This window comes from Oncorhynchus mykiss, chromosome 7 (assembly GCF_013265735.2).
Source record: "Oncorhynchus mykiss isolate Arlee chromosome 7, USDA_OmykA_1.1, whole genome shotgun sequence".
In the NCBI taxonomy this organism is placed as follows: Eukaryota; Metazoa; Chordata; class Actinopteri; order Salmoniformes; family Salmonidae; genus Oncorhynchus; species Oncorhynchus mykiss.
The window spans coordinates 389932-407361 of record NC_048571.1 but is presented as its reverse complement, the minus strand read 5'-3'; the positions used below and the strand labels follow the sequence as shown (position 1 = coordinate 407361).

The window sequence follows — 17430 nt, the reverse complement described above, 5'->3', positions numbered from 1 at the left end:
CAAATCAATATTAGGAAGGATGATCTTAATGTTTTGTCCACAAAGTGTATATTGTTACGTGAGAAGCCTCACAGAGGGCATTCAACACTATGGTCAAATCCATGGTCATCTCAATATCTTTACAGTAGAAGCGAACAAAACACTCCAAAACTGACCAGGTTTCACACTGATCAGTAAAGTAAAGAGAGGATAACATTCTAGAATGCTCCCTTTCCTCTGCACAGTTCTCTCACAGTGAGAAACAATAGGATTACAATAAGGTGTGCTAGGATTTCTTAGTAACTTTATCAAATTCACTGTTACCACTTCCTTTATGAGATGAGGATGGACTAGGACTAGTAAAAAACGAGTTAGTCCATCGGTTCAGTAGATGGCGCTGTTGGCTCTCCAATAAGAGATGGGAAGGGAGGAGCGATGACGCGAAAGCGTAAGAAAGGCGATGTTAAGATCAGAGATTCAACTCCCAGTGGAGGCGGCTCAGAGCAGGAAGGGGAGGCGGCTCAGAGCAGGAAGGGGAGGCGGCTCAGAGCAGGAAGGGGAGGCGGCTCAGAGCAGGAAGGGGAGGTGGCTCAGAGCAGGAAGGGGAGGTGGCTCAGAGCAGGAAGGGGAGGGCCATTCTCAGTGAATTTCATAAAAATAGTGAAACATTCAAAAGGTTATTCATTTTTTAGATAAAACTATACTAAATATATTCACGTCACCAAATAATAGATTAAAACACACTGTATTGCAATAAAGGTCTACAGTAGCCTCGGCAGCACTCTGTAGGGTAGCACCATGCTGTAGTTTCCGTCCTCCTCTGGGTACATTGACTTCAATACAAAACCTAGGAGGCTCATGGTTCTCACTCCCTTCCATAGACTTACACAGTAATTATGACAACTTCTGCAGGGCATCCTCCAACCGATCAGAGCTCTTGCAGCATGAACTGACATGTTGTCCACTAAATCAAAGGATTGAATAATAAATCTACTATTGAATGCATCAGCTACAGCTAGATAGCACTGCAGTGCATAGAATGTGGTGAGTAGTTGACTCGAAGAGAAAGACAATAGTGGATTCCTGCTTTTTGGCCGACCCATACGTTGTGTCAAGCTGGGTAAAGGACATAAAAGGGTAATCAATGGGGGTTAATCAATGGGGGTTAATCAATGGGGTTGAGTGTAGAAGTGGATCAAATGAAAAGGAATATTCCTAGTGTTTGTGACACCTGACATTTGGTGAGACAGAGACCTGGTGGCAATGGTGAGACTGAGAAAAGCATGTCTGTCTTGTTGAGCTTTGACAGAGTTGCTACCTGATAAGGTCAGGATAGATTATATTTGGTATTCCGCGAGGACCTATGTTCTGAGTTCATTACGGTGCTTTACGTGCCAAGGATTCGGACATGTTGCAGCAGTGTGTAGAAGAGGGATCCCACGATGTGAGGAAAGTGCAGGAGGGCATAGTCAGAGGGAGTGTACAGTTGGGATACAGAAAGCACTGTGTGTCAACTGGGGGTTGCCAATGCAGCTGAGGATCTGAAATGCCTTGTGAGAGAGACAGGTTAAAATTGCCAGAGTTCGAGTTGGGCAGAAAGTTTCCTCTACGCTGAAGCAGTGAAGAGGGTATCCCAAGGGTGAGCGAGTTGACTGGGAGCCTCCCAGTGAGTAGGCCTAAAGAGAGGATACGTTTTAGTGTGGTTGGATTTCTGATCAAAGGCACCGATGGAGCAGAAAGTACAGGTGGCTGTTGCAGCTGCAGAGAAACAGGGAAAGTGTTCAACTGAAATGTGTCTTCAGCGTTTAACCCAAACCCCTCTGAATCAGAGAGGTGCAGGGGTCTGCCTTAATCGACGTCTTCGGCTCCCGGGAAACAGTGGGTTAACTGCCTTGCTCAGGGGCAGAACGACAGATTGTTACCATGTCAGCTTGGGGATTTGATCCAGCAACCTTTCGGTTACTGGCCCAGCACTCTAACCATTAGGCTACCTGCCCCCCACGAACAAAATAAAACAGGTAAAACACTGTGAGAGAGGATCGTTTAGGGCCAAAGTAAGTGGGATGGGGTGGAGGTTTTTTGGGGGGATTGTGTATAGGTGTACAGATACATCTTTGGTGGTTGTGGGGGAACAGGAAGTTCTGGGCAGGCGCCTTAACTGTGTTGTCAAGACGATAACTTTTGTGTCGCTTTCAAATGCATTACTACTGGTATGTAATAGCACGTTTAAACGTTCTAATATCAAAAGGTAACAAATAACTTAACGTTTTTATCATGTTTGGTAAAGGTTTTATGTGTTATTTTTGTGTCAAACCGAGTGAGTGAAGAACGTGATGAAATCTATTTTTCAAGTCACATAAACTAGAGACTGGGTTTGTCTGAGTGACTGTACATCATTTCTTAAAAGGTAATTTTATAAAAAATACAAGTATTTGATATTTCTGAGTTCGTTTGACATTGGTTTTGTGTAAAATTCACAAGCTGGTAAAATGGTGGCGCCCACTTGGTCTGCTTCAACGGACCTCGGTGCAGGCAGTGCTCGTGCATCAGAGAGAGACAAATTCACAGCTACACTACTGGCTTGAAGATGAATGTAATGTTTATCCATTTTTCACATGTGTAGCAATATTCAGACACATTCAGTTCTTTCTATCTATAATTGTTACTATGGTGTGAACGGGAAAGACAATAGTTTTTTTTGTGATTGAAATAATACAGTGAAGACCAGGTTATTCCAGAAAATAGTTCATTGTGCTGCTTAATTAAAACAACAACTGCAACCTAAATGGTTTTGGGTCTTTAATGGTTTATGTAAATGTAGGAAATCTACTCTAAGTGTATTTACGTTGTGATTTAGTGTGTAATTTGTGTCTAATGTGAATTAATTCATGTTTTGTTGTCAATGCTTAGCTACCTGATCTATTGAAATGAGATAATTGAACAAGAAAAAATAGAATGTAATTTTAGAGAATAAAGAAAGTGCCAGAACTGCCAAGACAGTTTTTGTGTAGTTGCTCTTTATTACTACAGGTAACATCAACAGTGAGGACAAACCCAGCCTGCCTCTCTCCTTCCACACCTACAGTCACTGGGTCCTGATTGTGACAGTGGAGCCCAGTTTGCTCTGCAGGATCCAGAGATGGCATCAGTGAAGCTGGAAGACTGCAGTCAAACACTGGAGCTGAATGTCAACATTAAAGATGAAGAAGAGGAGGAGAAGATTGGGGAATCTGTTTATGATGGTAAGAGCAGGTTTTATCTTACTAAATGTATGTTGTTCATTCCAACTTCCTACTGTGTATGAAAAGTTGCAGTAGAACTGTTTCAATGAGAAGGTAGATGTTATTTCATGCTAATGCTAATTAATTATTTGTGTAAAACTAACAATGAAATACAACCCGGACTCATCCTCTGGCTTAAAAACAGAAGTTCAAACTCTTGCGGTATGGTAGTGTAACCGATGTGAAATGGCTAGCTAGTTAACGGTGTTCGCGCTAAATAGCGTTTTAATCGGTGACGTCACTTGCTCTGAGACCTTGAAGTAGTAGTTCCCCTTGCTCTGCAAGGGCCGAGGCTTTTGTGGAGCGATGGGTAACGATGCTTCGAGGGTGACTGTTTTTGATGTGTGCAGAGGGTTCCTGGTTCGCGCCCGGGTATGGGCGAGGGGACGGTCTAAAGTTATACTGTTACAGTAGCTCAATGTATGCAGGGTTGGGTGGGTTACTTTCAGGGTGACAGCTGCACTTAAATAAAAAAAAAACTACTTTTTAACTAGGCACGTCAGTGAAGAACACATAAATGGATTAACATAAATGTACAGTACCAGTCAAAAGTTTGGACACACCTACTCCTTCCAGGGTTTTTCTTTATTTAAAAAAAAAAAAAATTCTACATTGTAGAATAACAGTGAAGACATCAAAACTATGAAATAACTTTCAAGCAATGTATAAGAGAGTTATACTCCAGTCCAGTAGGTGGCGGTAGTGCAACATTTATTGGATGCCAACAGCCGTTAAACATAATCGAAGAACTCACCTGTAATGTGCCACGTCTACCACAACCTTTCCTATCGTGTTATCACTACAGCATTTTAGGAAGCCATTGTTCAAAGTGTGTTCATGCATACAGTACAATGGGAGGGGGGTGTGGCATGCACAGGAGAACCAGGAAGTTGATCTCAGACGTCTATTTAGGACTGGGATCCAATTCGGAGTTAACAGATTAACAGTGAGGACAAACCTAGTCTGCCTTTCTCCTTTCACATCGAGTTCAAACCTTCAGTCACTGGGTCCTGATTGTGACAGTGGAGCCCAGTTTGCTCTGCAGGATCCAGAGATGAAATCAGTGAAGCTGGAAGACTGCAGTCAAACACTGAAACTGAATGTCAACATTAAAGATGAAGAAGAGGAGGAGAAGATTGGGAAATGTGTCAATCATGGTAAAAGCAGGCACTATCTTCGTAAATTAGACCTCCATAATTTATGACCCAGTCTAATGCTAGGTTGAATTCTGCTTCTATCGGGAATGGCGTCGTGTGGGAGAGCGGTTTGCTGATGTTAATAACGTTGTGAACAGAGTGCCCCGTGGTGGTGTTGTTATGGGCAGGCATAAACTACGGTCAACGAACATGATTGCATTTTATCGATGGAAGTTTGAATGCACAAAAATACCGTGACGAGATCCTGAAGCCTACTGTGAGACCTTTAAAAAAAATGGGCATCTGGGACCAAGAGATGCATATCTGCATTCCCAGTCGTGAAATCCATAGATTAGGGCCTAATTCATTTCTTTCAATTTACCGATTTGTAAAATCGTATGAAATAGTTGCATACTGCATTTATTTATGTTAAGTATACATAGTCTACTACTCAATGGGGTAAACATGAACGACAACAACAAAGGGACACAGTGACCTTCGCTCCTGCTTGACAAGCACTACTCTGGCAACCTAGTATGAAGTAGCTGCCTAGTAGCCATGGCAACCTAGTATGAAGTAGCTGCCTAGTAGCCATGGTAACCTAGTATGAAGTAGATACCTAGTAGCTATTTTCAGGGTGACAACCTTTTTAACTAGGCACGTCAGTTAAGAACACATTCTTATTTACAATGACCGCCTACACCTGGACGACGCTGGGCTAATTGTGTGCAGCCCAATGGGACTCCCAATCACAGCTTGTGATACAGCCTGGATTCAAACCAGGGTGTCTGTAGTGACTCCTCGAGTACTGCGATGCAGTGTCTTAGACCGCTGAGCCACTCAGGAGCACATGATAACCATCAATCTTTTTTTATTTTTATTTTTTTAAATAAAGAGTTCAATTTTATAGCTAAAACTGTACAATTATTTGTGTAAAACTAACAATGAAATACAACCCAGACTCATCCTCTGGCTTAAAAACAGAAGTCCAAACTCTGGCGGTATGGTAGCTCAGTGTACGCAGGGTTGGGTGGGTTACTTTCTAAATGGAATCTGTTACAAGGTACCTGTCCAAAATTATAGTCAGTAACGTAATTTTTGGATTACCTCAACTCAGTAACGTAATCTGATTACATTACGTTACTTTTAGATTACGTTCCCCGTTAATTAAGAGGCATTAGAATAATACAAATGAATGTTGCCAATTGAATGATATCTATTGATTTATCCTGCAATGTTAAAGTTTACATAGCTGGCAATATATGGATGTTAAATTTTACTTTATGGGCTGGTTATGTAGGCTTCTTCTAACCCGTTGCTTTCTACTACATGTAATTATATGATTAAATTATATCTTTACATTAAAAACCAAAGTCTATCAGAATTCCAGTCAGTCCAATAAATGTTATACCCCTTGATCTTCAACAATAGGACTTGGAAGTATAGATGAGCCAAATAGTTTTACCTGAGCACGACACCAAAACGAAGGACTTATTAGCCAGCCCTACTATTTATTGTCTCAGAGGACTGATTTAGTTGAAAAATAAATGCTGCGCTCGTGGAATGGCATGCTTTGACAAGTGTGCAAAGCTGTCAAGGCAAAGGGTGGCTACTTTGAAATATAAAAAATACTTTTTTTTTTTTGGTTACTACATGATTCCTTATGTTATTTCATGGTTTTGATGTCTTCATTATACTAAAATGTAGAAAATAGTAAAAATAAAGAAACCCTTGAATCAGTAGACGTGTCCAAACTTTGACTGGTACTGTGTATATAGAATGTATAAGTCCCTAAACAGATTGCCCCTCTAAGTCTATTAAAAGTGTGCAAGTTTGAGCATGTGTCCATTAGGCCAATGGATGTTTTATTTTTATCAACATGAATTAGATTGGGCATTAAAAACCCCACTTTTATTCTATAGGCTGGGATCCACACTATGCTGTTGTTATTCCATAGGCTTGGATCCACACTATGCTGTTGTTATTCCATAGGCTTGGATCCACACTATGCTGTTGTTATTCCATAGGCTTGGATCCACACTACGCTGCTGTTATTCCATAGGCTGGGATCCACACTATGCTGCTGTTATTCCATAGGCTGGGATCCACACTATGCTGTTGTTATTCCATAGGCTTGGATCCACACTATGCTGTTGTTATTCCATAGGCTTGGATCCACACTATGCTGTTGTTATTCCATAGGCTTGGATCCACACTACGCTGCTGTTATTCCATAGGCTGGGATCCACACTATGCTGCTGTTATTCCATAGGCTTGGATCCACACTATGCTGTTGTTATTCCATAGGCTTGGATCCACACTAAGCTGCTGTTATTCCATAGGCTTGGATCCACACTACGCTGCTGTTGCAAGAGTGAATTTTTCATGGCTGTCCACTGGTTTCAAAATCAATGATTGACAGGCAGCATAAACTTCTTGAATTAAACCATTATTGGATTCAAATACACATTTAGATTTGTGAACAGCCATCCACAACAACCACAGTCTGTAAGGCGCTAATAGCTGAATGAGAGAGCAGCAGTGTGATTCACATCAATGTGTTATATAGATAACAATAATAAGTGATATCCGTATCATTGTAGACCACGGTATCCTTACCGCCAAGCGTTTATTCAAGTTGGATAATTTAGTGTGTCATCATAGTGGTCTCTGATTGGTGGTCATCATCTGGTGTGTCATAGTGGTCTCTGATTGGTGGTCATCATTTGGTGTGTCATAGTGGTCTCTGATTGGTGTGTCATCATAGTGGTCTCTGGTCATCATTTGGTGTGTCATCATAGTGGTCTCTGATTGGTGGTCATCATTTGGTGTGTCATCGTAGTGGTCTCTGATTGGTGGTCATCATTTGGTGTGTCATCATAGTGGTCTCTGATTGGTGGTCATCATTTGGTGTGTCAACATTTATCATAGTGGGCTCCACTGTCACAATCAGGACCCAGTGACCCAGTACTCTGGTCGCTCATTACTCTGGTCGCTCATTACTCTGGTCCCTCATTACTCTGGTCCCTCATTACTCTGGTCCCTCATTACTCTGGTCGCTCATTACTCCGGTCGCTCATTACTCTGGTCGCTCATTACTCCGGTCGCTCATTACTCTGGTCGCTCATTACTCTGGTCGCTCATTACTCTGGTCGCTCATTACTCCGGTCGCTCATTACTCCGGTCGCTCATTACTCTGGTCGCTCATTACTCTGGTCCCTCATTACTCTGGTCCCTCATTACTCCGGTCGCTCATTACTCTGGTCGCTCATTACTCTGGTCGCTCATTACTCTGGTCGCTCATTACTCTGGTCGCTCATTACTCCGGTCGCTCATTACTCCGGTCGCTCATTACTCCGGTCGCTCATTACTCCGGTCGCTCATTACTCCTGTCGCTCATTACTCTGGTCCCTCATTACTCTGGTCCCTGGACTCTGGGCTGAATACCATCTCTATTGTTCCAGGACATTTTCTTTACTGTAGTGAAGTAAAAGTGGTAAAAAAGAAGAGTACTTTACGCCACAGGGTGTAGGTGAGACTTCCAACGTTTGCCCTGAGAATCCTATCAGACAGGTAGGAGTCAGACTTTTGGAAAGCGTTGATTCTTGATTTTTAGCCCACCCATACGTTTTGTCAAGTTGGGGAAAGAACAAACTGGGAATGGTTATATCTGTGTTACAAAGTTTCGAGAAGTGGAATTGTTTTGATTTTTTTTTTGCTTATCCACCGCCCAGAGGAAGCGGATGCTTCAAGTCACGCGGCTCGGGTCTCAACCTGTGGGGTGCTTTGCTCTCCGGAGTAGGGCCCCGCTCAAAGGGGGGATCAGTGGGGTAGAGGGGTATCAAATGAAAAGGAATATTCCTAGTGTTTGTTGCCAGCCGTTTGGTGAGACATAGACCCGGTGGCAATGGCTTGACTGAGAAAAGTCTGTCTTGAGCTTTGACCGAGTTGCTACCTGAAAAGGTTAGGTTATATTTGGTGTTCTGTGAGGGCCTGTGTTCTGAGTTCATTACGGTGCTTTAGGTGCCAATAATCCTATCATGTTGCAGCAGTGTGTAGAAGAGAGATCCCACTATGTGAGGAAAGTGCAGGAGGGCCTAGTAGAGGGAGTGTACGGTTGGGATACAGAAAGCACTGTGTGTCAACTGTGGGGTTGCCAATGCAGCTGAGGATCTGAACTGGCTTGTGAGAGAGACCGGTTGAAATTGTCAGTTTGAGTGGGGCAGAACGTTTCCTATGCTGAGACAATAAAGAGAGTAGAGGGTAGCCCAAGGGCAAGGGAGCCTCCCAGTGAGTTGGTCTGAAAAAAGAAAGATCCAGAGAGGATGAGTTTTAGTAAGGTTGGATATGTTGCGTTTATAACCATGGTGATGAACTGCACTGCACTGGTGGAGTGGAAATCACAGAAGGTACATGTGGTAGTTGCAGCAGCAGAGAAATATTTGGGTGTGAGATTTTAGTACAGAAGATCTACAGTCAGTTTTGAGGGAAGGGGTTCCATCCTCCACGGCGGATGGCCTGTTGTAGGATCATTTAGGGCTAAAGTGGTGGGTTCTGGGGGATAGTGTGTAGGTGCAGGAATAGATGGTGCAATTTTCAGATTTTCACATTCTCCTTTCACACACAGTACGCACATACATTTATACTGACTACACACCCACTCACATACAAGCTGCTACTACTCTGTTTATCTTATCCTGTTGCCTAGTCCCCTTACATATCTACCTCCATCACTCCAGTATCCCTGCACATCTAAATATGGTATTGGAACTGACTTTTTAACTATTTGCTGTATATATAGTATACTTACTTGTGTATTTCCTATTCTTATTTCTTGTGTATTTTTTTTCTAGTAATATGGTTATTGATAATTGCATTATTTGGTTTGGAGTTTGCAAGAAAGGCATTTCACTGTGCTTGTGACGTTACAACTGAACTTAAAACATCTTTGGTTGTAGTGTTGGAACAAGAAGTTCCGGGAAGGCCGAAACTAGAACTGTGTTGTCAAGATACCTTTTGTGTCCGTTTTTTTAAATGTATTACTACAGGTATGTAATTGCACGTTTAAACTGTCTAATATCAAAATAACATGTCATAACGTGCTAGGTAACAAATTATCACGTTTGGTAAAGGTTGTGTGTTATTTTGCTTCAAACCGAGTGAGTGGAAAACGTGGCTAATACAATTTTATACGTCAGTCAATGAACATAAATTATGAAATTACCTTTCAATAAATTATTTATTTTCGATTTCTGAGCTCCTTTTACATGTTATTGGTTTTGTGTAAAATTCGCGAGTTTTTAAAATGGCTGGGACAGCTCTGTCTGCGTGCGGGCAGTGCAGATGCACCAGAGAGCGACAATTCCACGGTTGCCCTACAGTTGTGAGGCTAAATGCAATGTTTATCTTTTATTTTTGTTTAAAAAAAATTACATGTGTAATAATATTCGGACACATTGTATTTCACATTATAGATAGAAACAATCGTTTTTTTGTAGGTGAAATAATACAGTGAAGACGACGTTATTCAAGAAAATTATTCATCGTGCTTCCTCAAACACTGCAACCTTAATGGCTTGAGTCATTTATGCATTGATGTAAATGTAGGAAATCTACTATAGGTTAAGTGCACTTACGTTGTGTAATTTAAAGTGTGCACTCGTCTAATGTGAATTAATGTTTTGTAGTCTATGCATAGCAACCTGATTCATTGAAATTCGATAATTGAACAAGGAAAAAACAAAATATTTTTAAGAGAATAAAGTAAGTGCCAGAACTGTCAAGACAATAACTTTTGTGTCCGTTTCTCTTTATTACTACAGGCCAACGCGGATTAAGTCTGATTCCGGTAACATCCACAGTGAGGACAAACCCAGCCTGCCTCTCTCCTTCCACACTGACTCCAAACCTACAGTCACTGGGTCCTGATTGTGACAGTGGAGCCCATTTTGCACTGCAGGATCCAGAGATGACATCAGTGAAGCTGGAGGACTGCAGTCAAACACTGGAGCTGAATGTCAACATTAAAGATGAAGAAGAGGAGGAGAAGATTGGGAAATCTGTTTCTCATGGTAAGAGCAGGTTCTATCTAACTAAGTTTGTTGTTCATTCCAACTTCCCGCTGTGTATGAAAAGTTGCAGTAGAGAAGGTAAATGTTATTTCATGCTACTGAGACTTGCATGGTTTGACACCAGTATTGTCAGCATGTTTGATTCACTGGGCTGTCTGGAGTGATCAGAGAGTAGACTAAAGTGAAGTAGACAAGGTCAACTTTCTCCCCAGTCTGTGGTACTGAGTATTCTGGAACAGGTTTTCATCAAGGATCTCTCTGTACTTTGTTCTGTTCATCTTTTCCTCCATCCTGACTAGTCTCCCAGTCCCTGCTGCTGAAAAACCTCCCCACAGCATGATGCTGCCACCACCATGCTTCACTGTAGGGATGGTTCCAGGTTTCCTCCAAATGTGACGCTTGGCATTCAGGCCAACATTTTGGTTTCATCAGACCAGAGAATGTTGTTTCTCCTGGTCTGAAAGTCTTTAGTTGCCTTTTGGAAAACTCCAAGCGGGTTGTCATGTGCCTTTTTTACTGAGGAGTGGCTTCGTCTAGCCACTCTACCATGAAGGCCTGATTGGTGGAGTGCTGCAGAGATGGTTGTACTTCTGGAATGTTCTCCCATCTCCACAGAGGAACTCTGGAGCTTTGTCAGAGTGACCATCGGGTTCTTGGTCACCTCCCTGACCAAGGTCCTTCTCCCCTGATTGCTCAGTTTGGCCGGGCGGCCAGCTCTAGGAATAGTCTTGGTGGTTCCAAACTTCTTCCATTTAAGAATGATGGAAACCACTGTGTTCTTGGAGACCTTCAATGCTGCAGAAATGTTGTTGGTACCCTTCCCCAGATGGGTGCCTCGAAACAATCCTGTCTCAGAGCTCTACGGACAATTCCTTCAACCTCATGGCTTGGTTTTTGCTCTGACATGCACTGTCAACTGTGGGACCTTATATACACAGGTGTGTTCCTTTCCAAATCATGTCCAATCAATTGAATTTATCACAGGTGGATTCCAATCAAGTTGTAGAAACATCTCAAGGATGATAAATGGGAACAGGATGCACCAGAGCTCAATTTTGAGTCTCATAGCAAAGTGTCTGAATACTTATGTAAATAAGGAATTTCTGTTTTTTATTTTTAATACATTTGCAAACATGTCTCTCACTGTTCAAATAAACATTAAAATGACAGACTGATCATTTCTTTGTCAGTGGGCAAACGTATAAAATCAGCAGGGGGATAAAATACTTTATTCCCTCGCTGTATGTCGCCCAATACAGCCAGAAGAGGACTGGCCACCCCTCAGACTGGTTCCTCTCTAGGTTTCTTCCTAGTGTTCCTGTGTTCTGGGGAGTTTTTCTTAGCCGCTTTCTTATTGGTGTTTTTAAGCTGGATTTCTGTATAAGTACTTTGTGCCAACTGCTGATGTAAAAAGTGCATAAAATGTATTTGATTGACATGTACAATGAGTGTACAAAACATTAAGAACACCTTCCACATGTTGAGTTGCATGGAATCTACAAGGTGTGGAAAGCTTTCCACAGGGATGATGGCGCATGTCGACTCCAATGCTTCCCAGTTGTGTCAAGTTGGCTAAATGTCTTTTGGGTGGTGGACCCATTCTTCACACACACAGGAAATTTTTGCACATGGAAAAACCCAGAAGCATTGCATTTATTAACACAAACTGGTGCGCCTGGCACCTACTACCATACCCCGTTAAAAGGCACTTCAATATTTTGTCTTGCCCATTCACCCTCTGAATGGCAGACATACACAATCCATGTCACAATTGTATCAAGCCTTAAAAATCATTTTAATTTGTTTCTTCGTCTACACTGATTGAAGTGGATTAAACAAGTGACCTCAATAAGGAATCATAGCTTTAACATGGTCAGTCTGTCATGGAAAGAGCAGGTGTTCCTAATGTTTTGGCGGTCAGTGTATATCACACCCACTGATTCTTCTGTTGTTCACACAGGATACCATGTTGAGACATTCTCTACATCCAGAGAGCAACAGCAGGAAGATCCCAGAGCTAAGAGGTCTCACCACTGCCCACATTGTGAGGAGATTTTCCCAATTCTATCAAAGCTAAAAATACACCTAAAAATGCACACAGAAGAAAATCTGTATTCCTGCATTGACTGTGGGAAGAGTTTCACAACATCAAGGGCTCTGACAGTTCATCGGAGAGTACACACAGGAGAGAAGCCTTACAACTGCTCTGACTGTGGGGAGAGTTTCTCTCAACAGAGCAATTTAAAAAAACACCAACGTATACATACAGGAGAGAAGCCTTACTCTTGCTCGGCCTGTGGGAGGAGTTTCTCTCAACAGAGCAACTTCAAAAAACACCAACGGATACACACAGGAGAGAAGCCATACTCCTGCTCTGATTGTGGAAAAGGCTTCACAACATCAACTGAGCTAACAGTTCATCAGAGAACACACACAGGAGAGAAGCCTTACTTCTGCTCTGACTGTGGAAAGAGTTTCTCCCGATTGGATACCTTAAAAGTACATGAACGTGTACATACAGGAGAGAAACCATACTCCTGCTCTGACTGTGGAAAATGCTTCACAACATCATCTGAGCTAACAGTTCATCAGAGAACACACACAGGAGAGAAGCCTTACTTCTGCTCTGACTGTGGAAAAAGTTTCTCCCAATTGGAGAAGTTAAAATGTCACCAGCGAATACATACAGACCAAAAGTCTTACTTCTGCTCCGACTGTGGGAAGAGTTTCACCCGATTGGATACCTTAAAATGTCACCAGCGTATACATACAGGAGAGAAGCCTTACTTCTGCTCTGATTGTGGGAAGAGTTTCACCCGATTGGATACCTTAAAATGTCACCAGCGTATACATACAGGAGAGAAGCCTCATCAGTTCTCTCAGACCAGCTAAGAGTAAAGTCATTACATCACTTCATTCTCATCTCATAAATGAAGTGGTAACAGTGAATTTGATAACATTTAAGAAAGAATAAAACACTATTGGGATCCTATTGTTTCTCACTGAGAGAGAACTGTGCAGAGGAAATGGCGTGTTATAGAATGTTAGCTTCTTGTTATTTTGCTGATCAGTGAGCACCATGTCAGTTGTATTTATTTATTTAATTTAGCTTTTACTCTAAAGATATTGAGAGTACCTTGAATTTCCCCTTAGGGTTGAATGCCCTCTGAGGCTTCTCACATTGTAACCATGGAGTCTAATGGTTGACTGGGTGGTGCTGCTTCCCTCTGCAGTTCTCTGTGGAAATGAGCTGGTAGACACAACATGGGTCAGAGATGGTGTGATGATCAGTTTTCTGTGGAAATGAGCTGGTAGACACAACATGGGTCAGAGATGGTGTGATGATCAGTTCTCTGTGGAAATGAGCTGGTAGACACAACATGGGTCAGAGATGGTGTGATCAGTCTTCACCATTAGTTTGGGTGGATTCTTTTTTTTTACTACGAAGTAACTTTTGTTTTAATGATACACATACTTTGAAACGACTACATGTTTATTCAATTGTCTTACTAGATTTATTATTTGTCATCAAATGTATTTGGTTAACTGCATTGAACTTGATATGCTAATTAAAAATAAATATTCTACATGAATTTGTGCTGGTCAAACTTTGGGTTATCTATACAGACAATGTAATGTGTTTTGTTTAATTGATGTTATTCAAACTAATGTAAATGTCTATGTATCTACTGAATACATGTCACTACACCTATACATGCCAATTAGTCCCCAGGATGTTCTACAATACATACAAATCGTGTTTTGCAGTATAAAGGACATGTCTTCATATTTAAATAAATGTTATTTTATTTTGTAATGTGTTTTCTATGGTGCCAGAGTCCAGGGACAATATTACTACCACAATTCAAGTATGATCCACTTACTATTGGGGAATGGAACCAGAGAGGAAGCTTGTGTTACGCTTTCCCTGCCTCATTATTCAGAGTGGAAGAGCTGTGAACTCACCTGTGATGGTCCACATCTACCAGAACCCCTCCCCGCCTCATTGTTCAGAGTGGAAGAGCTGAGAACTCACCTGTGATGGCCCACGTCTACCAAAACCTTTCCTAGTGTGTTAGTAAGCACCACAGCATTTTAGGAAGCCATTGTTCAAATTGTGTTCATACATACAGTAACAATGGGAGGAGGGGGTGTGGCCTGCACAGGGGAGAACCAAGAGGTTGAGCTCCGACTTCTATTCCGGACTAGGATCCTACCCAGAGTTGACAGTGAGGACAAACCCAGCCTGCCTGTCATCCAAACCTACAGTCACTGGGTCCTTATTGTGACTGGAGCCCAGCACCTCTACTTCCTGCAGCTATGGTAATGATTATAACGTTTCCTCATGAGCATAGCAGGTATCCATGGTAGTGTTTATGTTGTGTCATCAGCATAACAGGTATTTCATATTAATAACACCTTCCTAATATTCAGTTACACCTTTTTTGCCCTCCGATCAGCCTCAAATCTAGGGACATGGACTTTACAAGGTGTCGAAAGCGTTCCACAGGGATGCTGGCCCATGTTGACTCCTATGCTTCCTAGTTGTGTCAAGTTGGCTGGATGTGCCTGGCACCTGCTACCATACCACGTGCAAAGGCACTTCAATCTTTTTGTTTTGCCCAAAGTTACTCTCAACTGCAGCGGCAGCTGCTGATTGGCTGAATACCCGGGTCGCGAGATGGTTCGTTGTCAGCAAAGCGGCTTGACAGAACTATGATGCCACGTTTTCGAACCACAGGGGTGAGAACTCGAGCTGTCAGATATTGAAGGCCAAGAGTTTCAAATCGTTTTACCGGAACACGTCTTAACACTTGAAATTATCATTTTTCACTTGCTTGTTTCAAGTGTCAAAATTCTTTTTTTTGTACACATGATTAAAAAAAAACCCTGTCCAGTGTCTGTACAGGCGATTTGAACACTTATGGGCATTTTTACATGCGTTCATTACACCTGTTCAGCCTGTCGGGTAAGGAATGACGTTTTTGTAGTCGTTTTTGGATAATTGCCGAAAACTTATTTGGTAGCTAACGTCACAATTTATAATTTTGTTTTTTATTTTTAAGCATTTATGTATTGCACAAAGGTGTCTTATTTTCAATTAAGCTAGCCATAATTTGTCCTTGTCTGAAGTATTAAGCTAATCACCTACTTTTTCAAAACCCCATTTGTTTGATTAATAAATTAAAGCAATAGTAGTCACTACTTTCCAAACCACAAAGGCTGAAGTCAAATGTTTTATAAACTGTTTCCGATGCAGCGGAGGAAGGACCAGGGTGCACAACATTTGAGATAAATAAGCTTCTTGTGCGTATGGAAAATATCTGGGGTCTTCATTTCAGCTCATAAAACATGAGACCAATACTTTACATGTTGCATTTATATTTTTGTTCGGTGTATACTTACTCCCTGACGTTGTCCAAGTTCTGATTTCTCATTCATTCCATATTGCCCACTTCCTCACCAGACAGTAGCAACAAACTATTAGAAACGGTGCTAATTTCATTCATCAACATTTTAGAAAGGGCAGTAGACATTTCCCCGATCATAGTCTAGCTCAAAACTAATGAGACTTTCAGTATGTAACAGTACAAAACATTACTTTTAGCAAACATAAAATAAGTTGACTGAATAGATATTTAATAAACATTTCAAAACAATACATTATACTATAGATCTGCTAAATTACATCCAGCATAAAAAAACAGAAACTCAAATAATTCTGTATTTATTTGATGTAACAATTGTTCATGAAGCAAACATTGTATGACTTGGTGAAGGTGGTAGAAGGAAGCTGTCTGTTTTCCTCCCCCTCCTTCATTCGTGGTGCTCCTTCAACGTAGCATTTGGAGATTCCTGTGAACATCATCATAAACATGTCATTCTGGACTGGAATTTAGACCAGTTGACAATTCAACAGAATTCAGTCTTGTTCATGTTGATGATCGGTACAACATGAGACAGATAGCAAGCCATGGTGTATGAGTCAATATTACCTGTTTATTACGTTGGTAATTTAGTTTTTAATACCACAAAACCCAGAGGAGCCTTATGGCTATATGTCCAATATACCCACGGCTATGGGCTGTATCCAGGCACTCCGTTGCATCATGCAGAAGAACAGCCCCAAGCCGTGGTATATTGTCGATATACCACAAACCCCTGAGGTGCCTTATTGCTTAAATAACACAGATACATGCGCATGTGAGGTTTCAAATAATGTTACCACTACTAGCTTGCTCTCTCCCTGCTTTTCCTGAACATGTTCATCTAATATAGCTAGTTGTTATTGTTCTTCCTTGCTCATCCAAAGCAGGCTTTTCTCCTCCTCGCTAGTCTTCAGATGCTTGACTAAATGATAATGTTGTGGCTGTAACATGGACATTGCATTAGAACAACTAGATACACTCATAGAAAAATGGGTTCCAAAAGGCTTCTTCAGCTGTCCCCATAGTATAACTATTTGGTTCCAGGTAGAACCCTTTTGGGATCCGTGTAGAACCCCATTTCCACAGAGGGTTCTACCTGGAACCCAAGAGGGTTCTTCAAAAAGTTAGCCTATGGGGACAGTTGAATAACTTAATGTTCTAGATGGCACCTTTTTTAAGAGTGTAGCTTTATCAGATAGACATTATCAGGAAAAGCAGCTCATTTAGCAAGCCAATAAAATACCTATTGCATTGGTTCAACCTTGAAATATAACTAAAGATGGAGATCTTACTTTTTATCTCTGTAGCAGTTTGCTCTCACCTCGTCTGGGCACTGCAACAGACAGATCTTATTCCCCATTCTCTATTGTTTAGATTCTGCAGGGAGCTAGCCTGTTCTCCTAAAACATTCGCTAAGTTAGCCAACTTGATCAAATAAATCTCCGCTTGCTAACTAGCAACGCCAACCAATTACACAACAAATACAAAGTAAACAATTATTTTCTAAACTAATATTAGTCTCAACCAAATGACA

At 41.5% G+C, this 17430-nt stretch overlaps 1 protein-coding gene across 1 annotated transcript; it reads left to right on the top strand.

Annotated features, from left to right (window-relative positions):
* Positions 1-4029: 4029 nt before the first annotated feature.
* LOC110515905 (zinc finger protein 501-like) lies at positions 4030-14271 on the top strand. Its single transcript, XM_036981905.1, has 3 exons — positions 4030-4417; positions 10219-10467; positions 12428-14271. Exons 1-3 carry the CDS (start codon positions 4315-4317, stop codon positions 13357-13359), a joined length of 1284 nt encoding a protein of 427 aa, XP_036837800.1. The 5' UTR covers positions 4030-4314; the 3' UTR covers positions 13360-14271.
* The last annotated feature ends 3159 nt before the right edge of the window (positions 14272-17430 follow it).